The following is a 20,719-nucleotide window of genomic DNA, read 5'->3' on the forward strand; positions in this document are numbered from 1 at the left end:
TGCGCAATCTTCCAGCGTTTTGAAACGATGTGTGTCGGATACAGACCGTCGTCACTGCGTGGCGGGAGTTGCGGGCGACGCCATTCAGACGTTGTCTCCGCAGCCGAGATTCGCAAGATTCCTTACACTGGGGACTCGCACCTATGTGGCGCGACACTGAAATGTGCGGTTTCGTTCAGGTGTGTTGTAGTGGCGTCGGGTGGTCATACTCCGCGTGATGGTCGGACAGAGAGTTGCAGCGCGTACCGGGGCGGCAGCCGATACTCCGAACTAATAATCATGATGTGTATGGAGGTTATATGAACACCTGTCAGGAGTGTAGAGACAAGTGTCGCACAGCGAATTTTCTCCTAATGCTATGCACATGTGACCCGCACGGACTCGCATCAAATGCCACTGCTGAGTCCCTCAACAGTTGATAACAGCGCCACTATTACACAAATTACTGCCGCGTCTCGTTCCTTTAAAATAATGTGCGGTTCTCGCAACTGGATACAGCTTACACATTCGTAGTCAAACCGACAGGTGAGCTTGCGCTCAACCAGAGGACACTCGACGTGCCACCGCGATGTACCGCGCTGTCATATCGTAGAGCCAATAGAATCTGCCAGGAATCCACGTCTGCGCAGCCCTGTTACTCTGCTCGGTGTGTAGGCAACCGGTCTCAACCAGCCTCTCCTCCGGATCGCTGCGCGCACGTAATGCGGTCGGCCGCATAGTCCTAAATATTCATATATAACTCTGCTGCAGAATATCGGCGTGTCAGCATTTTCCCGGCTACGCCGCCGCAGCATGACGTGAAGTGTCGACCCGGCCGGCATAGGTATTTTTGCCGGGCAGCAGCACAATTTTTATCGCACAGTTGTGCGTCTAGCTTCAGAGTTGCTCTACGCCAGTTGGAAGCACGATGCCGCGTTTGAACGGCGTCAACTCCAAGGCGCTGGAGGCCAAGCAGCGCAAGAAGGAGCAGCGCGAGGCTATCGAGCGTAAAAAGGAGGCTGAGGCGCTCGACAAATACTGGGAAGACAATGACAAGCTAGTACAGGCAAAGCAGGAACGCAAGGTCAGTGCCATACCACGCGGTGGACACGTTGCAGCTGGAGGCCCAGCGACGGCAGCAGGAGCGCCTGCAGCGCAAGCAGGAGACGCGGCAGCTGCTGGAGAAGGAGGACGCGGAGCTTGTGTCAAACAAGACCTGCGCAAAGGTAGGCGAGCGCACAACACGCTCATGACGGTGCAGGGAGCGGCTGTCCCGAAGGTGACGCGCGCAGAAATCCTCCGTATACAAGCACTTCAAGCCGAAGCACGCGCCAAGGAGGCGGCGAGCCGCGAGGTTGGTGGCGTTTCCCCGCAGTATCAGCGAGCGATAGGAAAACCCATACTGCGACGTGACCCTGGGCAACATGAACCACGAGAACATGCGGGAACGCATGCTGCTCGAGGAGCAGAATATCGACCTCGTGAAGGGTGCGTTTACGCCGCGTCGTTGGCTCAAGTGGTGCAGCATCCGGGCTGGACGAGGTATTGGACGCGCTGGCGATCGGGCCCAGGGTGGACGCGAACGCGGAGAAGCGAGTGAAGGCGGTACGTGGTGGTCACTGGCGTAACAGCGTGCGGCGCAGGCGTACGACGCATTCGAGGAGCGCAAGATGGCGGAACTGAAGGCCGAGTATCCAAACCTCAAGTTCTCGCAGTACAAGGACATGATATTCAAAGCCGTAAGTTAAGCGCTGCTGCGTCTCACCGTTCTCAGTGGAAAAAGTCGCCAGAGAATCCCATGGTGGCGCGCAGGCTTTAGGGGGAGTCTCACGCACTCCGGGTTGCTCCCAAACTGTTGTGGCAGCACCCGGCGGAAAGCTCGCGACGGCTCGGAGCCGGGACGTGGATGCGGCGAGGGCCGCCACATCGTGGAGCCGCTTGGGGCGGTTGCTTAACATCATTCGTAAAGCAGTAGTATGTACACCTCAGTACGCAGCACTCGCGGGGTGCGCAACAGAGAATCCTCTTTGTTAAGCCGTCTGGTATGTGCGCTCAGAGGGAGCCGCGTCCTCGTCACGCTGTCTAACGGCACCACCATCGCAGGCGTTGTCGCCTACTACCAGGGCGATATTCGCACGGTGAATGTGCACGACTCGGTGCTCGATTTGCAGTCGTTCGAGGGCCCCGGGCGCGATCTCCAGTTGCCGCCGGAGATACGTGACGCGTGCCTAAACTCGAAAAGGGCCGGCAGTCAGTTACCAGCGCGGCACAAGATCGTCACGTCGCCTCCGTCGCATTTTGGGCTCACCGGCGCAACGGTGTGTCTCGCCGGGCGCCGGTACAGCGTGAGCAAGGTGGAGGTGGACGAGAGGTGGGTGAGCACCGTCCTGCCGAGCGACGGCGGCGCTACGGACACGAAGCCGGGCAGCCGCTCTATTAACACCGCGCCGCAGCTCCGACGGCTGGTGCTGCAGCAGCCGGCCGACGAAATCAAAAACGCAGCCTTTTTGCGCTGCAGCCGGATAGGCGAACACAACTTAAAATAAACTAGTTCACATTCACACCTGTGTGTCAGTGGTACGCCTTCCTGTAGTTTTCCAACTCCTGGAGGATGCGCTTAACAAAGTCCGATTCGACGTCCTCGTCGTCCCACCCTGCGTAGCGCTATCACGCACGACGGCCACGCTAACCTGCGGTCTCCCAGTCGTCGTTCCAGTTGGAAATCTCGGGGTCCTCGGCGGTGACCACGTTTTCTGCGCGAGTTCGCGGAGGCGCTCTGGCGTCTAACCTATCTCGTCGAACTCTTCCAGCTCGTCGTCCGGCTCGTCAAAGATCTGCATATCGCCGCCCATGTCGACGTCCTCGTCGATTTCGATGGAATCCTTGTTGTCGTTCTCCATTTTGCAAAATACGACTGGCGCCGCGCGCACGCCAGTGTGCGGCTCACGCAAAACGCTATCGTGGTTACGGGTGGCAAGTTTACGTTCGTGTTCACTCCAGCAGCGTGAAAATTATGTCAGCGAGCTCACTGCTGCCCGTACGGACCTGCAGCTTCAGTATGCAGCCCTTCTGCGGACTGAGCTGCGCGGAGCCGCTAGGGTCGCCCTGGGCGACGGTCGCTTTCGCGAGGAAGTCCTCTTTGGAGAACAGCTTGCCGGACACGTTCAGCACGGCGATCCTTTCTACGGGGCCGGGGCACTGCGTCACGGAGCAGTTGCCAAAGAACCGCCGCAAACCCTGGACGGCCTCCTTGATGTCCTTGAACTGCAGCCCGAAGGTGGCGCACGACTCCAGCGACGCACCGGCGGTCCACGACCGCTCAAACTCGCCCTCATCCATCGGCCAACCGACGCAGTACAGCCCGACTCCCAGGTGCATGTCGTTGGCGCTGTAGCTCTCCCTGTAGCTCCGGGAGTCCTCGCTGCCGCTGCGGGCCTCGAAAGTGAGGTCTACCTTCACAGTGCCAAGCAGCAGCCCGAAGTGAGGCAGCCCGCTGGGGCCGCTTTGCATCGAGTTGCGCACGACCACGTAAGCGCTCTTCTTTTCCGATACCGTAAGCCGCGGTATCGGCACAAACGTCTGCACCTGCCAGATGGTGGCGTTCAGGCACTGCGAGTAGTCCACGCTGACAACCACGTCATCCAGAATCTGGTCAGACAGCGTGTTTCCGATAATGAACTCGAGCACCAGCCAGCCCTCGGACGAGTGGATCCTGGCCTCCACGCTGTAGTCCTCCTCCTCGTCGGTGAGGGGCAGGGTGGCGGAGCTGGCCGTGGGCGCGCCCTGAGGCAGGAGCTGCAAGATCTCGGGAGGCAGCACCACAGTCTCCCGCTCAGACACGCTGTCTTGTTCAAAGACGCCTAGGTCGTCCACACCAGCAGCGGAGGACATGCGGTGCTTGGCATCCTGGGCGTCCGGCGCCGCGTCACCCGCGTCGGTGTCCATGTCAGCGTCGGCCATGCCCTCGTAGATTTCCTCATAGCCGCGCTTGTTTTGTATACAGTCTTGCAGTTTGGCGCAGAGGCCGCTGAGGTTTCCCTGCTCGGTGACGGAGTGGATGACGTCGCACAGCTCCTTGGCCGCCTCGGAATTCTTGATCTTCGACTCGAATTCGTCGAAGCCCGCGTCGCCGTCGGTGCTGGCAGTGAGCGCGCCGTTGTTGAGGGTCACGCGGTCATCCACGAGCATCAGTGCGTACGTCAGGTTCACCCTCTCCCTGAGGTCGTCCTCCGGGTCCTTCAGGCACGGCAGCAGCAAAATGGACACAGAAGCCTTTAGCGCGGGGCACTCCCTGACGATGTTGTCCAGCGCCTCAATGCCAGCTGCGCGCACCGTGGCGTTTTCGAGCAGCAGCCTATTGTAAATGTACCTCACGTACTCCTCCGGCGCTTCGGCCTTCGGAACGTTGTCGCCCAGGAACTTGAGCACCTTCGCGTTGAGGTCGGGGAATTCGCAGTCCTCGATGAATTCGCACAGGTTCTTCAGACCCAGCTGCTGGGCGGCGGGGATGCGTTCCACGATGTACATGGTAGCGTCCGCCATCTCACGCTTGAAGTTGCTCTCGACCGCGTCCCTGAAGTTGGTGGCAAAGAACTTGAGCACAGTGGGGTGCTTGTCCGGGAACGAGACACAGAGCCTCTTCAGCGCCTTCGCCACGGCTAGTTTGAAGTCGCCGGAGAGCGAAGTGGCCTGCGCGAGCAGCCTCTCGATCGTGTCAGCACCGCCGGTCTGGAGCAACGTGAGCAGCGCGAGCGACGCGATGTCCTTGTTTTTCCGTTTAAGCATCTCCTCAACCTTTCCGTTCAGCACACTGACCAGCAGCGGGAGCGTCTGCGCAAGTTGGTAAATCTGCCTCATGGCAGCGAAAACCAGCGTGCGGTCTTTCGAGGCGAGCATCGTCTGAAGCTTGGTGATCACGTCACGCATGTCGAAGGCGAACCCCTGCATGCTACCGACAGTTTTGTAGTGCGAAAGCGCCAAAGAAACCACCGCCTTCAGCGCCTCTAGACTCACTGCCTCCGTGTTGCTCTTGATCCCCGATTTTATCACGTCGATGCACTCAGCCTCCATGATGCCGAAGTTGGCCGCGACGAACCTTATGATGAAGCATTCGGTGGGGGGGCCCATCTTACCCTGCCTCAGAGTGGCCACAAGCTTCCTCAGCGACTGACGGTCGTTGAGACGAGCGAGGAACATCATCAGCGTGCCGTGGAACTGCACCATCTGGTTAGAGTTAGTCAGGCACGTGGCGGCCTCGCCGACCCACCGACGGATCATCTGCTGCATCTGCGGGAACACACGTATGCAGAACAGGATGGCAGACGAACACACATACGAATCCTTGTCGACCAGCGACGACTTTATGTACCGCTCGATCTGCGATGCCATGTTGCTCTTCACGATGAGACACATGGCCCTGATGGCGTTGGCGCGGTAAATGAGGTTCGGGGAGTTTATGTCCTTCGTCAGCGAGCTTGTGACGATGAAGATCTCCGTTTCGTTGACGTGGATCGACTTGATGAGCAAGTAGACCAGGCGACGGAGCCGCTCGTCGTTGGACTCGAACAGCCTGGTCGCACCGAAGAACACGTCGGTTGTTTCCGACTCCGTGAGCGGGTCGGAGCCATGGTTGATCACGCACAGTATTTTCGTCAGCGCTTCCACGCACTTCTTCGAGTTTATCGGCACCTTGGAGAAGACCTTGGCCTCTTGCAGGATTGCGTTCTTGTCGCAGGCGGCGACGCTCATAGGCTGGTCCGCACGGGGGTATGCCTCCACTCCCATTTTTACAGTCTGAGTTACCTCGTGACACACCGCGCGGCGTAGCGATTTCCTCGGCAACTGCTGCTCGAACGCGTCCTTCAGCGCTCCTACGCGCGGATGCACCGGCGCTCGCTGCTGCTCTTACTGGCGTGCGCTGGGAGCCTTTTGCTAAGCAGTCAGGTCGAGGTCTAGCCCCGTCGCATCGCTGCTTTTGGAGTGATGCGTCACCGATCCCGCCCAGAGCGCGTCCCGGGCCCCCTCCTACACAGTGCAGCCTGCGTCACCACACGATGGCGTCAGTAAGATTAGGTACATGTTTACCGTACACACCGGATAGGAGCACGGCTTCCACGAGTTATCGTCTGCCTAGTGTCAGATTGAACAGCGACGTGGGCCTCGACGGCGAGTCGCGCCAGGCCGATCATAAAGTGCGCCTTTATGGGCTTGTGGTTGAAATCTGGCGCTGTTGAATCGCAGGTCGTGTGTAGATTCAACACGTGGCGCTAGCGCCGCGCCAGCGGCCTCCGCGCGGATGTCAGACGACCGACATCAGATGCTTGGACACGTCGACCATCTTCTTACCGCACATATGGCACCTGCCCTGCTTGTAGGCGCTGCGTACGACGTAAACGCGGTTACGCGCACGCCACTTACCACACGTTGCAGTACTTGCCTTTGATGTGTAGGAAGGCCTTGCAGTTCTTGCACTGGTCCTTGTTCGGCTCCACCCTGCGCAATCTCGCGCATCACCCGGCAAACTCACTTGTCCTTTTTTATGCGCTTCTCAACCAGCTTGTTCACGCCCACGGCGCAACGGTTGCCTGCGCTCAATGTCGGCGACACCGGCCGTGCCTACCGTCGCGCTTCGTGTCCGGGGTGGCGAGCTTACAAAGCTTCTTTTCGCATTTAGCACACGGCATTGTGCTGTGAAATGTGTTAGTGGACGTTTTCTGTGCGCGTGGGATCACGGGCTGGCCCTGCGTTGGCCTCCTTCCGGGCGACGGCGTGCCGACCGAGCCGTGTGGCGGTATTCAGTCGAAGAGCGGGTTGGAGGCGACGACCCGGCGGGTTGTGTCACGCGCGCGCTGCGGCTGCGGTGTTATGTACTGCGCCTTGGGCAAGTGATGGGCAGTGGTGATGGCGGGCTCGGGCAACTGCTGCGCCGCGGGACGACGCTGCACGTCCGCAGGACACGGAGGAGGGCTTCCAGGTTGTTGAGCCTTGATGCTGAACGCCTTCAAATCGTTGTCGAAGGTCTCGTCGAACAGGTCGACGTCCCTTTGCGCCACAGAAAAGTCACGCTGCATTAGTGACATGGCGCGATTCAGCACGTCGAGCTGTTCCCGCATGAGCTCACGGTCACGCGCGATGTGCGGCGGCTCGCCGAACATGGCCTCCAGATCCTCCTGCTTCTGCTGGGTCAGCGCAGTGTAAATTTTGTACTGCATGTTTTGCTGCACCTTTCTCACGAGGAAGTGGCCAATTATCTTCGGCACCGAATCGCGCATGTTCCGAAGCACGATGGCGAAATACACGTTAAGCCGGCGCCGGATTTCCTGGATGAACTGCGAACTGTATCTACGTTTCTTGCCCTGAGCGGCGTCCCAGACACCGCTCAGCGCCTTGCCGGTCGCTTGAGTTAGCTGCGCGGCCTTTTCAGCGACGTAGTTCGTGGATTTGCCAGCATCCACCTTCTCGTCGGCCTTGTCAACCATATACTGCCCGTCGTTTGTGAAAATGTACAAAGTTTCGCTCTCCACGTACTTCTCCAAAAAACCACGGGACTTCTCAGTCTCCTCGGTGAAGATGTTCTGCGATAGGGCGAGTACCTTCTCGCACAGCAGCGGAAACCTCGCGAAGATGCGCTGCGACACCTTCATGGCCAGCAGGTCCAGCGTCTGCTGCACGCGCTCCAGGCACTCGATGGATGGAGGCACCAATTTCTGCAGCTGGGGCAGTATCAGGTACTCGAACGTGTCTGGACTGGGGAAGCCGGGCAGGCTGTCACCCTCGTGCATCTGAATGGCCTGGTCAATTTCAAAGTCAGACAGCTGGTCGAACACCTTCTGCGAAAGGAATGGCTCAAGCAGCTCGTTGAAAATTGTCCTAATCTGCACGCCAGTCACGGCGTCCTTGTCGACGAAGTCGTGCAGGCGGCTGACGTATCTGCCCCTGATTATCCCGCCGAAGACCTCGCAGAAGTCAGTAGTCAGCTGCCAAAGCAGGTGCACGCGTTCAGCTGCATCCGACGGCGCGGAGGCGCCCAACGCTTCTAACCTCGCGGTCGTGTTTTTGATGCGGTTGGAGATTTCCGCCTTGAGGTCCGGCAGCACCGTGCTGATGTGCCTGTACAGCACCTTCGTCAGCTTGTCGACCAGCGATGGGATACCCCATAGACTGGGCTTTATATGCTTGTATACACTGTGCTCCGAGAAGTACTGCCGCTCCAGCTCAAGCGCCTGTTTTATCGTGACACCTTCTGCGATATCCTTTTGAGACCGGTTTTTGACACCCGTGTAGCCCAGCCTCAGAGGCACTTCGTCATTTTGTAGCATGGCCACGGCGTCCGCGCCGCGGTCCATCAGGTCGATTTTCGTGATCACGCCCAAAGTACGCACGCCAAGCGGGTCTGCGCGCCTCGCAAGCTGCAGCGCGTCGCTGGTGGACATGTCGACGTTGGCGGCCACCACCGCAAGAATTATCGTCCGCGGGTCGCGCGCGTAACGCATTATCATGTCCTTAGTCAGAGCCTCTATGTCGTCGGTCTGGTCGCTGTTCTTGAGCGGGACACGCGTCACACCGGGCAGGTCGATGAGCGAGAGGTCCGGGCAGTCCGGGGAAAAGACGGAGAGCACAATCGGGTCATCGATGATGCCCTTGTTGACACCAGCCTTCTCGTTAGTCAGCTCTTGTATGTGTTGCCTCGCTTTCTCAAAATCGTAGAACTTCTCACTATTGCCCTCAAAGATTATGTAGGGTCGAAGGTCGGCTTCCCCGTCCTTGCCGGTCAGCCTACTAAGGCGGAATTCCACGGGGCGACGCGTCACAATACCGTCGCCCCTGGGGAGGAAGTCGATTCCCACGATGCTCTCGAGCACACTGCTCTTACCGCTGCTCTGGGTGCCGGCAACGCATATCCGTGGCAAGTTGATGTACTTGTGCAGTCCGATGTCCCGCAGTTTGTCCTGTGCAACGTGGCTGATCCAAAAACGAAACCACTTACGATCAGGTTGACCAACTGCCGAAGGCTGGTGCCGGTATGGTCGTCCATTTTCTCTCCTGGTAGTCGTTGCAGTCGCACGGCCTTACACACCTCCCGCTAGGGAAGCACGTCGCGGCAAAGTCCTGCCAGCTAAGTAGCCCCTGTACTCTTGTCTAAGTGGTGGGATATGCGTTTTTAGTTGCGTCTGAGACTGTCATGGTGGCGCTTTACGGGTTAACACCGGCGATGGATGGGGGATAATCCGGCACACGTGACGACAGGAGCTAGGCGTTCACACCTGTGAGTCCAGCAGTAAAGTGCCATATCCGGTAGGACGGGTATGTGTGTATGTTTTCTTTTGTTTGTATTTCGACTGCGCCTGGATCAACGAAGGATTCATAGAGTGAATGCAACATCAAGTGTCTACGGCGGCTGAAAATGGCACCGTACGGCGCATCTTCCACAGACGCGTCGCGCCAGAATCTGTCTTATAAGCGCTACAGAAGCAGGAGCCGTTCGCGTACGCGCGACTCGCCAGACGCTGCTCCTTCTAGGCCAAGGCGCGAAGATTCTGCCAAGGCGCCTCTGGCTACTCGCACTGGGGGGAAACACCCAGGCAGCTCTCAATCTCCCGTTGCAACAAAGCCTGACGGTGCTTCAAATGCGGAATGTAACCCCAACGCTGGCGATGACGGCAGCCGAGGAAATAGGTCCACACTGCCTTACATCTACCAACAACGCGAGTTCATCCGCATATGCACGGATTTGATTCGGAAGTGCGAATGTGAATCTGAGTTGAAGTCGTTCCTGTCGTCGCTCGATAATGGAGCTTCTGTGGACTTAGGTCGTTACGGTGATGCGCATGTGCGCAAGAAGTTCCGCCATCTGGCCCGAGCGCTGTATCTACATCGCTCCGAATCGACTGTCAGGAAGCCTCCCGAGTGCAACATCTCGTTGTTAGAGGCCCTGACGGAAAAGCTGCCGTACATACGCCAAAAGGCACAAGCGCAGGGCCCATACGTACGCCACAGCCGCCCTGCGGAGAGCTCGGAGCCGTCTGAAAACAATGCCAGTGACATGTCGCAATCTAACACGACAGATCCCTCCGATCGAGAACTACTAAGCCTTCGCGAAATGCACGAACAAGGTTTTTTCGTCGAATATGAGGCCTTGCAAAAGGAATTCGCAGATCGCCACGCTTCTCATGACGTTTGGGGCAAAACTCCGCAAGAGCAGCTGGCAATTATGCGCGAAAAGGAGTCTGCCTCCAAATCGTCGGATGCTGAAAACTCGCAACCGTGGAAGGTGTTCGACCGCGAAAAGGAAATTGTATCAGGCTCTAAGATCGATGACAAAGGATACGCACATCTTTTGCAGTCTGGCAAAAATTTGGGGGAAATATTTGGACCAGGGCAAACACACTCTTCATTTGTCTGACGTGCAGTGCATTGGTCGTGGTTCTATTGCCGGGGTGTCTAAGGGCTGGGGTTGGCGAAACTGGCGGAAATGCACTCTGGCTCATGTCTGTATACACAATATATGCGTATTTCTTGTATTGTCGGCGGTGCTGCGGCCAATAGCGCCGTCAGCGTGTAGTAACTCCTTTTAGGCTGACACGTGTGTGTCGGCAGCTGTCATCGCAATGAGCGGCCCTGAGGAGCGCAATCTCAGCGAATTTTACGCCTTGGGCATCGAAGGAAGTGCCAACAAGCTTGGTATAGCTGTTGTGCGTGGAGACGGGGTGCTCTTGTCTAACATAAGAAAGACATACTCGCCTCCGGATGGCGAAGGATTCCTTCCGCGGCACGTCGCCCGGCACCACCGGGAAAATATGGCAGCCACGTTGAAAGAGTCTCTTTCAACTGCAGGGATCGACATATCGCAGATTTCTTTGATTTGTTACACCCGAGGACCTGGAATGGGTTCAGCGCTACACGTCGGCGCCGTTGCTGCAAAAACTGTGCACCTCCTGACAGGTGCGCCGATAGTTCCTGTCAATCATTGCGTCGGCCATGTGGAGATGGGCCGGTTTCTGAGCGGCTACAAATACCCCGTAGTACTGTACGTATCGGGGGGCAATACGCAGGTGTTATCCTTTGATCGTCAGCGGCAAGTTTACGCAGTGCTGGGAGAGACACTGGATATAGCTGCCGGAAACGTGCTAGATAGGTTGGCACGGCTGCTGGGGCTTCCGAATAAACCGTCGCCAGGCCTCTCCATTGAGCTCGCTGCTCGTGTACCGGGGGCGCGCATGATACCACTGCCTTTTGTGGTGAAGGGCATGGATTGTTCACTTAGCGGACTTTTGACTCGGTGCGAACAGCTGATTGAGCGACAGAAAGATATGTTATCAACGGGTACCTGTACGAAGGAGGATTTCAAGAATTTCACACGAGACCTCTGCTTCAGCGTACAAGAACACATGTTCGCCATGCTGATAGAAATCACTGAGCGCGCTATGGCGTTTGTCGAGTCCAAGGAGCTGTTGGTAGTGGGCGGTGTAGGCTGTAACCTGCGTTTGCAGCAAATGGCGTCGGCCATGGCCGAAGAACGGGGGGCTAAGCTCTATCCAATGGACGAACGCTACTGCATTGACAACGGCGCCATGATTGCTTTCACAGGTATCTCCGATTATTTATATGGCCGTGGTGAAAATGCGGTGCTTGCGCCGCAGGATGTCACCGTATGCCAACGCTACCGCACTGACCAATGCCAGGCCTCGTGGATATAGTTTTTTATTTATGCAACTCCGCTAATACTTCAAACATCGATTCTGTGGGCAGCAATTATGTGAATTGTGCGTATTACATGTCATGGGACTCTGTAGTCGGAGATGGCCCTAACACGCCATAATCACAATTAAGTGGCCGAATACGATACATGACACTTGATATATTGCGTTCGGGTCATGGTTAGGCAATCAACGAAAACGTTTGATGCGAAACTCTCCGTCACCGTGTTTCTATCCCCCAAACGGAACCTTAATGTTAATTAGTCATCATGGCACCGGCGCAGAGCGACGTGCGTAGAGCAACGATTTTGTGTAACAACCGTTTATTAGCAACATATGAGTAGCTTGTCACACGTAACTCCTCATCGTGTACGTTCTGTGGTTGGGTTGCACGCCACTCAAGACGGTTTGTAGGCTGTTACGCGGATAGTGGTCGAGTGTTGTACTGTCGCCGCCTCTTGCTCCGGCAACATTTAGAGCACAGAGTGGCACTACTACATCACATTATACAGCCTATAGAACACCTTATGAACCACTGGATACCACAACAAATCGCTGTAGCGAAGGGCAGCAGACGAGGCAGGGGGCAACGACTTATCGATTGCGCACAAATTCGCCTCATCTGATATATATATATATATATATATATATATATATATATATATATATATATATACTGCCACAATCTCGTTATACTGTATGTCTAGGAGACTAACATCGAATAAAAGCGACAAATCGGGGAAAGAGTTTTTCTTTTTCAATTACATTAATAATCAGAATTCCAGTTGCTCGGTATTCTGTACAACCACTGGCACAGCACTGCTGACAGTGGTATCCTGTATGTGTATACACCCCTGAAAGCTCCCCATCAGTTAGCCAAATACTCCTGCACGGAAGTGAACCACCCACCAGATGTCGGACGTAAGGTCGAGCGATGTGCCCATAACTGGCCTTGCGATATATGTATCAGACCAAGTTGGTTGTACTTGTAATAAGCCTGCGATAGTACGTCCCGGCGTTGTTGGTGCACGTGGATTCATATATCAATTGCCATGAGAGCATTACACCACTCATGGGCATCTCATCTGCAGCATAAGCGAAACCAGCCCAAGAGTCCATCCGATTGGCCCGCGTGTATAAAGAGTGCTGTGTTTACTACAACCACAGTTTCGTGATGAGAACACATTTGCATATACGAGCGTAGGATTGGCTTCGCTTTAGATCTAGAGAGGAATGTCCATCTGTGCCCTCTCGCTGCAGTAGGCCATCACTCTGAAGGTGTATTCGTGTATTGACCGTTTACTCTTACATCAAGTAACTCCATTTTAACCAGCGATTCTAATCTGAATGCGCATTCTGTGATTTTGCCAGCCACGTCAATGCCCTTGCGTGAGTTTGCATCTTCCGTGATCCGGATCACGCCCCCAGTGTGTTTGGGTTCTCGGTGAATACCTTGAGATCCTCATTATAGAGTGGACGGTTTGAGATGAATATTAGCCCTTGCACCGACTTCCAGCTCCGCAAGGGTGTACAGGCGGCCCACCTCCCTGGCTCAACGTGATAATGTATACTACCATTCCCATGCAGAATTTGCATTTGTTTCCGCTCATGTGATTCACGGGTAGAAATACAGACGGTACACGACTTTTGTGTACCTAAGGTATCATCAATCACTATCCACCTGCTAACTCCCATTCGGCGCGTTGCATTTTAGCAGCTTCGCAGTCGTGTATTGCGTCAGCAGCCAGTGCAACGACTAGCACGCATATATGCGTATCCCTAGATTTTGGTAAATTTGCTGATACAAAACTAGCGCCGGCTTCGTTTATAATCGAGGTTCCAGCGGTCTTTTCATTGCCTTCCTCCGCATCTTGACGGGACTAACGTTGCCCAATCACTAGCGTAGTACACAGTTACTACATTGGCACTCCCATATCGATGCTCCCGATATTACTCAGCGCAGATTATACTTCGCAAACTTGGCAGGTAAGTATCGGCGGCCTCTAAATTTAGAGATAAGGCCACTATCGTCAAATTCAGTGTAAGCACCCCAAAATGCACGTAGGGCTTTCTTTAATCTCCAGTAAGCGTACATGATAATTTCTGCAGCAATTGTGAAAGATCTAAAAAATCCCGCTGAGCACCTGTTCAGCCATCCGTAAAAGTACGCAGCGAAGAGTAATCCAAAAAGGAAACCCATAATCAACATCATTGGAATGACATATGATATCCACACATACCACATAACCATCTGAATGACGCTGTCCATAAGCTCTTCTACACCCGGTGATTCCAATGCACTTTTGATGCTGCTTGCGTCGATGGCACCATCAAATGCACTATCTGTCAAGCTCTCGATTCCTCTTTTCGCTGCACTCGAGACAGTTTTTCTGGCGGCCCTAATGCCTGCTTGAACCAGGCCAGAGAATCGGGAAAACAAACTCATCTTTGTTGCCGACAGAAGAATGCCTGGGCAGAAATTTTCTAGGGGAGCCAAAAAATCATGAATTTTGGGTAAATGCCCTATAACGTATTTTATACGTTTCATTACACATCTCAACAACCATAACGACGCTAAAATGTGCTAATTAGCGGCGTAACGATGTCTACAGGGCCCGTGTCTAAGGGATATTCACGGCAACACAAGCGCGGAAACACGGCGACAGTGTTGCCGTTAAAAACTTCACATGATGTGTAAAGTTATGGTGATATATTTAAAGAGGGAAATTTGTCAACGGTAGTAAGCGTCTCAAAGGGACGTAAGGTAGGGGGTGGATCTATGCGACTTACGGATACTCACGGCACGGATGGCCATGCATGCACAGCCAAAACAGGAAGCCAGTATGCGTTTAAATGAATTTCCGTGATAAGCGAAGATATCTGACGTTTGCAGCTGCAACCTTGAAAACTTGGGGTATTCTTGCGATGTCGAAAAGACTTTATGTTTGTAACAACCCCACCCGGTGGGCAAAGTGGAAATGCTAACTCGAACGCCAGCTCATGAAACCAAAGTAGAATTGATGATGTATGAGTTATGTAGAGCAATTAGGGATGCGATATACATGTTTAAACATGCATGTAAAACAATTCCGATATGCTCCTTGATGCATCTGAGGAGGATGTATTTACCCTATAGGTATGCGAGACACTTTCTACGAGATGATGAAAGCGGCGCTACCAATTACCGACCGTCTGCCATAGATGCTGTCATCATCCGAGGGTGACATGAACGTAGTTGCATAGAATGGAAAAGTGAGACGTCACGATACAGAAATCGCCGTATTATAACCGCATCCGGGTACTGATAGGTTGTTAACTGAGATAATTGGACATTTTTGGCACAGTTCGATAACCACAACTTCCGTATAATGGCACATGAACTGTTATCGTCTTCCATATAACTATACTGGCTTCGACGGTGAAATTGCCGTTGCGATTTGGCTTTTCTGTGATACCTCGGTGTGGACACTGCAGACCACTTTCCACTGCTGGCCTGAGTTACTATGTTGGCAACGCGTGATCACGGTGGTACCATGGTATCAATTATATTAAGTAGGACTCGTATTGGCCTGAGGAAGCAGGCCTCTGTTAGTGATTGTATATGTCCCGGGTAGTATGGATGCGCCCGGGGACTTCAGTGAATGAACTTATCGTGTAGTTGATCATGTTGCGCACGTGCATGATGATGGACGTACCGAGGGTGCTAAGAGAAGTGCATCTATAGTTCTGGTAACACCTACATCAACAGGCTGCAGATGTCACGTTCCTCACAACCGGTTTTACACTGATCAGAGCACCTAGTAATATTAACACTATCCACTCGCAATATTTAAACGCGTCACCTGATGAGCGTCGAAAGACTAATGGCAACCTACGTGGAAGTCGTATGTTAAATATAGAGCATGTGCTGCACTTTTGGTTCGGCAATCATATAGTTTGCGGAGCTGTTAGATGTTTCATTAGCGTTAATAGACTATATATCACGAAATGTACGGGTAATGTGATATTGGCTGTGTAAGGCGCTGTTAATACGAACCCACCCAACTGTTTCAACCAGGTGTCAGTCGACGGAGACGTGACCAACCTAAACAACACCAGCCAGTCTTAGGTAGCATCAGCATCCACCCACTTCGTCACCTTGCAATTCAACGGCAAACTCGTAGGGCCAGGCGAATCTCTGCGCCAGACGCCGCCGTTGGAGTGCCGATGCGTCACCATCAAGGGTATCGTCCTGTCGACCATGCAGATCGAGAACTACTACGCCAAAGAATTGGTAACTGTGGTGCAATAACTTGTTTGGCAACCAGCCACTTTAATTGTCATAGTTCATGTTGGTCGATCTTTTGGTCTGTCCCACTGGCCAGATGGCATTGTGGTAGGCTGTTGTACTTGCTGCTGATAACCCAGGGTTATAATGAGAAGGTGCCACGTGGTTGTAGTTGTTGTATTTCGGAGGAAGTGCGTGTAATGTGCTTAATTTGAATTACGATTCATCATCTCTTTGTTGCTCACAATTTATTGACAAGATGAGTAAGGTGAGCTAACGAGACTCGTAGCACTGCTCACATTTCGAAACCTCGGCCATGCCATTCACACGCAACAACGAACGGTACATGAAGTTTAGGAGTGCAGTCTAGCTAGCGCGTTAAAGTGGAAGAGCTGCTGCGGCGGCAGTGACTGCCGTCGGACAATCGGTGAAAATGGGAGCGGGAAATACTTTCCTCTACTCCTTGTATGTGCGCAGAGAAGCACAATACATGCTTTGTAAAGACACATATGATCATACGGGCGATTGCGAAATGCTGCTCTAGGCGACACTGGGCCCACCCACAGCCTGCACCGTGATGGGCTAGGCGAGGTAGAAGTACGAGGCTATCCACTAAGGTATATTACGTGTCAGAAACATGCCAATATGTTAGGACTAAGGTAAATATCAGGCAACTTGGAAATACGCCCGACACCCCTTGGCTCAACAAGAGGCCCGACCTTTCGGGTTGGAACGTGAGGCATTGCACTGGGTTAACAAGTTTCATCTGAACAGCACGATTAAACGCATAACAAATCTCAGAGATGTGGTTATATGTCTCAATCGAGGGGGTTCCGTAGCCAATTCAGCTAGTAAGTGCCGTCGGCCTGATGTCATTGTGCTAACAGGTGGGGGCATGTATCGTGGTGGTCTAGGCAGTTGTGCCGAAACTTTCTGAGATACTGCAATTTTAACACTACTTAACACTTTGAACCAACGATTGTGGAATGTAGGAGCCAGCAAGATATTTTCTCAGCGAATGGTGGGGGAAAGTTCGTAATAGATAGATGTCCAGTTAGGTTTTGCATTTTGTAAAATGCTCATCAGGGGATCTCATTGGAAGCTGTGACTCCAACTTCAAGACTCACCCCTTCGATCCGTGCAACCTGTGCCGCAAGAGCCGGATCAGGATGGGATTTAAGAAGAGAGATTTGCCTAAGACGTCGCAACTGGGCAGTGTCATTTCCTCCATCCTCACTTTCTGCTGCGGCGGTAGTGATCCCCTGTTGACATTGGCCTCCTACCTCAACTGCCTCACCGGGCGGACTCCAAGGACGACAGGGGAGCTGGTCTCGTTCTTTCACGATTTTGGCATAGAGTTGCACGGTTATGCTTTGAAGTCGTTGTCTCCACTGTGTATCTCTCTTTCCGCTTCACATCCCAACAGTCCCGAATGGGACCGTCTTGATGGCACCGGCCTAGATACTGTCGCATCCGTGGTTCCGAGTCTCTCAACTCAACGCATGACCATCTGAAGAGTCTACCTAAACAATTTGGAGACAACTTGGATCATTTACATCGCCATCCACAATTGTTGCCAACTATCTACCATTCGCATGCCCTCTACCCCCTCGTCTTTGACTACACGATTTTTCACTTCTTGAATGTTCTGCCATGTTCCCAATTGTTTCGACTACCAACGCGTTTCACTTCATCCACATCACGACAATACTCGTTCACTGGAAGAGGATACTCCTACCTTGCTACGACATCGACTACTTCAATGACTCCATGGGCGAACATTGTTACATCGTAATTATCGCATCTATGCAATCACAGGTTGCTATATGATGGAATGCAGTGCAGCAGTGATTTAATGTGCTGATGAGGCGTATGCAGTGGGATGTGTAATAGATTCATGAAACTGTCGTATATACCACTGTGATATTACACACCTATGCCACCTCCACGGCAACACTAAGGTAATGTAATAAAATAGTTCATGGCATAATTAATTCGTGAGTAAGATAGGTTATAACCCATGCCTATAGCTCGGGAGCGCCATGCTGGGTTTGGGAACGGGCAATCATCCAGGTGGGTGTACAAAATTTGTATACTTGTTTGGGTTGCTATAAGCGACGTTTTGCGTCTTCATACGAATTTTTGTAAAGCTGCGTCTCGATTCAGTGTCGTAGATCACAGAGGCATGTGTTAGCGCATTAGCATTGTAGACATACGGTTGGAAGTTGTTGGACCGAACTGGCGGAATCACCTTCCGTTAGAATTCATATCAGCCATATTGGCATAAAGTAACACTGTATGGGAACGTGGGCAACCGAAGCTCAAGACTTCGGGCGTTCAGGGCGACAACAAAACTCACGATTCCTTCAGGCTGATTCGCCTGGGCGTGGAGCCACAGGGTTTGAAACAAAGCATCTGCATATTAAGGTTTTACATTGAGTGCACAAAATAAAGCATAATTCCACAAACTATAAAATGTTGGGACATTCACACACAACGTCAGCCTCGTACACACTAGTCCCAGACACGGCAGTGCGCTGGATTCCATAGCAACCACATATCAGTTGATATCAACAGCGCTTTGAGAAGCAGGAGATAACATATCATAGCGTGCAGCCCTAATGTGTCATTATGCATTCGCAACCAAAGTTGCTGCAACCACTGAAAGCGAGAAACAATTAAGCCAATCATGGAAGGCGGTAGAAGCAGTGTATACATGCCTCACCAGAAGACTGCTGTCTAAATAGTAAGAAGGCGCCATTAGACTGTATATACGCTGCAAAAAGCTATTTGCAACCCATGGTAACACTTTAACCTTCAACGTTTGTCCAAACTTGCAACAACACTTATAAGCCTAGTATGGGCGACTAGTGCCGCATATATACGCTGACAATGACTCGCGCTGGTTGTACTGCATGCCGCGTCAATGGTATCGAGATCGGAGAGCTGGGGCATCTGTGTAGTTACTTCCTTTACCATAGGTATCTTTGGCATATCTTAATCTTTCTAAATTTAAATTAGAAGCCTATTTATTAGGTTTAAGCTGCACTTTTGCATTGCGTATTGTTGAATACAACTCGTCTGTTTGCAAGCTGGCCTGCAAATAGACCAAGATCCATACAGGAATAGTAGCTGCATAGTTTAACTCATTTTTCAAAATGGTGTACACTTCGTTGACTGACATTCCTCGCAACCTCAAGGAGGCTATTGACTGGTTGGTAGCCGTGAAGGGAACTGACGCTGAGAAAAATGTGAAGGCAATGGGTGCTGCTGTTTACGAATTGCTCGCTGACAAGCCCGTTGGTTTCACCGATGTTACGGCTCTCTGGAATGTTAAATTTGCCACTAAGAAGTTCCTGCAGCAGGATGAGATTAAGGACATGTGGCCCGTAAAGGAGCTGAGCAAGAGGTACTATGAGTTCATGGACAAAAGCCCCGAGGCGATCGCCAAGGCCCCTGCAATGGTCCCCAAAAGCGATTACGAAAACGTCATAAAGACCAGGGGTCTCACCGCTGAAGTCATTGGACAGAACCTTGGTGAAGTTGTGGAGGGCTGTGAGAAGCTGCTGCAAGGTATCAAGGTACCTGAGCAGTACGAGTCTGCTTACGGCTCGGAAGCAACCTGGGACGCATCATGCGCTGCGAAACCGGAGGCTTGCGCTGTGGTATTTGTTGGTATTGCGCCGATGCTGTACACCGGCCTTGGTGCTATGTGGGACGCCAGCCATCTTGAGATGTCGAAGAAGTCAGCGGGTGCTGCCAAGGTTTTGCAAGCCTTGGGCTTCGTCGAGCCGCAATGCCGTGCTGGTATGACCGTTTCGAATGCGCTCAGGGGTTTGAGGGGTATCGATCTTCACATATTGGACACCCTCTACGACCTTTCTGGATTCTGGGCTTTCTACTAAGTGAGCATTGCACGTAACCAGTTAAAGCAAATAGGCATGGGTTTTCCGTCCGTATTACCTCTGAGTTAACATAATTGGAGCAAACGCTAAACGTTGTTTAATGAAATGTAGCTAGAGCCAAAATTATGTATGCAAAAGTTATCCACAACGCTCCTGCCCTCGAAGGAGGCACACGAACGTTCTGAACTCGCGTTTAATGTCGTGTATTGCGCGATTTAGCGCGTGATTGTTGCAACTCACCATTTGTATATATTCGTATATCAGACAGGCGTTGTGTGAACTCCAGCAATTTATTAATGGCGGTTTGCATTGCTTTACGCCTCACGTATAGGAATGCAAAAACGTACTTAAGACGCATGGCAACTCACACATACGTTGCTCATAAACATTATATACCCAACCCATTATAGCAAACCGCGTATAAACCGAATAATGCTACGACCCATCGCCGTCCACAGCTACGGATAGGCGCCATTTTTTATGGCAACAAAAGAACAAGAGCATCGAAAGCAGGCGATCAACCTTACTATCACAATGTTGCGTTATGCTGGACGATGCCGCACGCTATCTGCTGCAACGGCAATCAAGGATTTCAAGCCACGATGGAGATTTAGTCGGGGCGGTGAACTGGCGGGCGAATAAAAGATTCCGAAGGCTAAAAATATTTTACGATGCAGAACGTATTTTTTTCAATAATTGCCATTCTGCGTCACCGGAAATGTATACACAGTAGAGTCACCGTGAAAATTCCTTACCACGTATCCACTTTTCTTGTTGCCGACGCATGTAGACACCGACAAATCCGCGACATAATTGCGACCAATGGCTTCGAACGCCTGTAACTCCTACATCTAACAGACAATATAAGGCGA

General features: G+C 52.5%; 12 protein-coding genes across 12 annotated transcripts; 6 read left to right on the top strand and 6 right to left on the bottom strand.

Moving 5' to 3' along the window:
• Positions 1-907: 907 nt before the first annotated feature.
• Positions 908-1,798, top strand: BBBOND_0202850 (hypothetical protein, conserved; the record flags this gene model as incomplete). Its single annotated transcript, XM_012911860.1, has 7 exons — positions 908-1,063; positions 1,098-1,205; positions 1,241-1,333; positions 1,371-1,467; positions 1,505-1,584; positions 1,623-1,718; positions 1,754-1,798. 7 exons carry the CDS (start codon positions 908-910, stop codon positions 1,796-1,798), a joined length of 675 nt encoding a protein of 224 aa, XP_012767314.1.
• A 157-nt stretch (positions 1,799-1,955) lies between these two features.
• On the top strand, positions 1,956-2,525 carry BBBOND_0202860 (hypothetical protein; the record flags this gene model as incomplete). The annotated part of the gene is made up of 1 exon (XM_012911861.1): positions 1,956-2,525. One exon carries the CDS (start codon positions 1,956-1,958, stop codon positions 2,523-2,525), a length of 570 nt encoding a protein of 189 aa, XP_012767315.1.
• Positions 2,526-2,550: 25 nt separating this feature from the next.
• BBBOND_0202870 (26 proteasome complex subunit SEM1, putative) lies at positions 2,551-2,879 on the bottom strand (the record flags this gene model as incomplete). The annotated part of the gene is made up of 3 exons (XM_012911862.1): positions 2,551-2,633; positions 2,670-2,732; positions 2,768-2,879. The coding sequence occupies 3 exons, from the start codon at positions 2,877-2,879 to the stop codon at positions 2,551-2,553; spliced, it is 258 nt and encodes an 85-aa protein (XP_012767316.1).
• Positions 2,880-2,970: 91 nt separating this feature from the next.
• Positions 2,971-5,763, bottom strand: BBBOND_0202880 (adaptin N terminal region family protein, putative; the record flags this gene model as incomplete). The annotated part of the gene is made up of 1 exon (XM_012911863.1): positions 2,971-5,763. The coding sequence occupies one exon, from the start codon at positions 5,761-5,763 to the stop codon at positions 2,971-2,973; it is 2,793 nt and encodes a 930-aa protein (XP_012767317.1).
• A 514-nt stretch (positions 5,764-6,277) lies between these two features.
• Positions 6,278-6,662, bottom strand: BBBOND_0202890 (hypothetical protein, conserved; the record flags this gene model as incomplete). Its single annotated transcript, XM_012911864.1, has 4 exons — positions 6,278-6,356; positions 6,397-6,471; positions 6,506-6,563; positions 6,599-6,662. The coding sequence occupies 4 exons, from the start codon at positions 6,660-6,662 to the stop codon at positions 6,278-6,280; spliced, it is 276 nt and encodes a 91-aa protein (XP_012767318.1).
• Positions 6,663-6,773: 111 nt separating this feature from the next.
• BBBOND_0202900 (dynamin-like protein, putative) lies at positions 6,774-9,013 on the bottom strand (the record flags this gene model as incomplete). The annotated part of the gene is made up of 2 exons (XM_012911865.1): positions 6,774-8,927; positions 8,966-9,013. The coding sequence occupies 2 exons, from the start codon at positions 9,011-9,013 to the stop codon at positions 6,774-6,776; spliced, it is 2,202 nt and encodes a 733-aa protein (XP_012767319.1).
• A 369-nt stretch (positions 9,014-9,382) lies between these two features.
• On the top strand, positions 9,383-10,381 carry BBBOND_0202910 (hypothetical protein, conserved; the record flags this gene model as incomplete). The annotated part of the gene is made up of 1 exon (XM_012911866.1): positions 9,383-10,381. One exon carries the CDS (start codon positions 9,383-9,385, stop codon positions 10,379-10,381), a length of 999 nt encoding a protein of 332 aa, XP_012767320.1.
• A 205-nt stretch (positions 10,382-10,586) lies between these two features.
• On the top strand, positions 10,587-11,675 carry BBBOND_0202920 (glycoprotease family protein, putative; the record flags this gene model as incomplete). Its single annotated transcript, XM_012911867.1, has 1 exon — positions 10,587-11,675. The coding sequence occupies one exon, from the start codon at positions 10,587-10,589 to the stop codon at positions 11,673-11,675; it is 1,089 nt and encodes a 362-aa protein (XP_012767321.1).
• Positions 11,676-13,629: 1,954 nt separating this feature from the next.
• On the bottom strand, positions 13,630-14,121 carry BBBOND_0202930 (hypothetical protein; the record flags this gene model as incomplete). The annotated part of the gene is made up of 1 exon (XM_012911868.1): positions 13,630-14,121. The coding sequence occupies one exon, from the start codon at positions 14,119-14,121 to the stop codon at positions 13,630-13,632; it is 492 nt and encodes a 163-aa protein (XP_012767322.1).
• A 1,142-nt stretch (positions 14,122-15,263) lies between these two features.
• Positions 15,264-15,893, bottom strand: BBBOND_0202940 (hypothetical protein; the record flags this gene model as incomplete). The annotated part of the gene is made up of 2 exons (XM_012911869.1): positions 15,264-15,411; positions 15,805-15,893. 2 exons carry the CDS (start codon positions 15,891-15,893, stop codon positions 15,264-15,266), a joined length of 237 nt encoding a protein of 78 aa, XP_012767323.1.
• A 1,067-nt stretch (positions 15,894-16,960) lies between these two features.
• On the top strand, positions 16,961-17,456 carry BBBOND_0202950 (hypothetical protein; the record flags this gene model as incomplete). The annotated part of the gene is made up of 2 exons (XM_012911870.1): positions 16,961-16,973; positions 17,029-17,456. 2 exons carry the CDS (start codon positions 16,961-16,963, stop codon positions 17,454-17,456), a joined length of 441 nt encoding a protein of 146 aa, XP_012767324.1.
• A 1,644-nt stretch (positions 17,457-19,100) lies between these two features.
• Positions 19,101-19,847, top strand: BBBOND_0202960 (hypothetical protein; the record flags this gene model as incomplete). The annotated part of the gene is made up of 1 exon (XM_012911871.1): positions 19,101-19,847. The coding sequence occupies one exon, from the start codon at positions 19,101-19,103 to the stop codon at positions 19,845-19,847; it is 747 nt and encodes a 248-aa protein (XP_012767325.1).
• Positions 19,848-20,719: the final 872 nt, after the last annotated feature.

This window comes from Babesia bigemina (assembly GCF_000981445.1).
Source record: "Babesia bigemina genome assembly Bbig001, chromosome : II".
Taxonomy (NCBI): domain Eukaryota; phylum Apicomplexa; class Aconoidasida; order Piroplasmida; family Babesiidae; genus Babesia; species Babesia bigemina.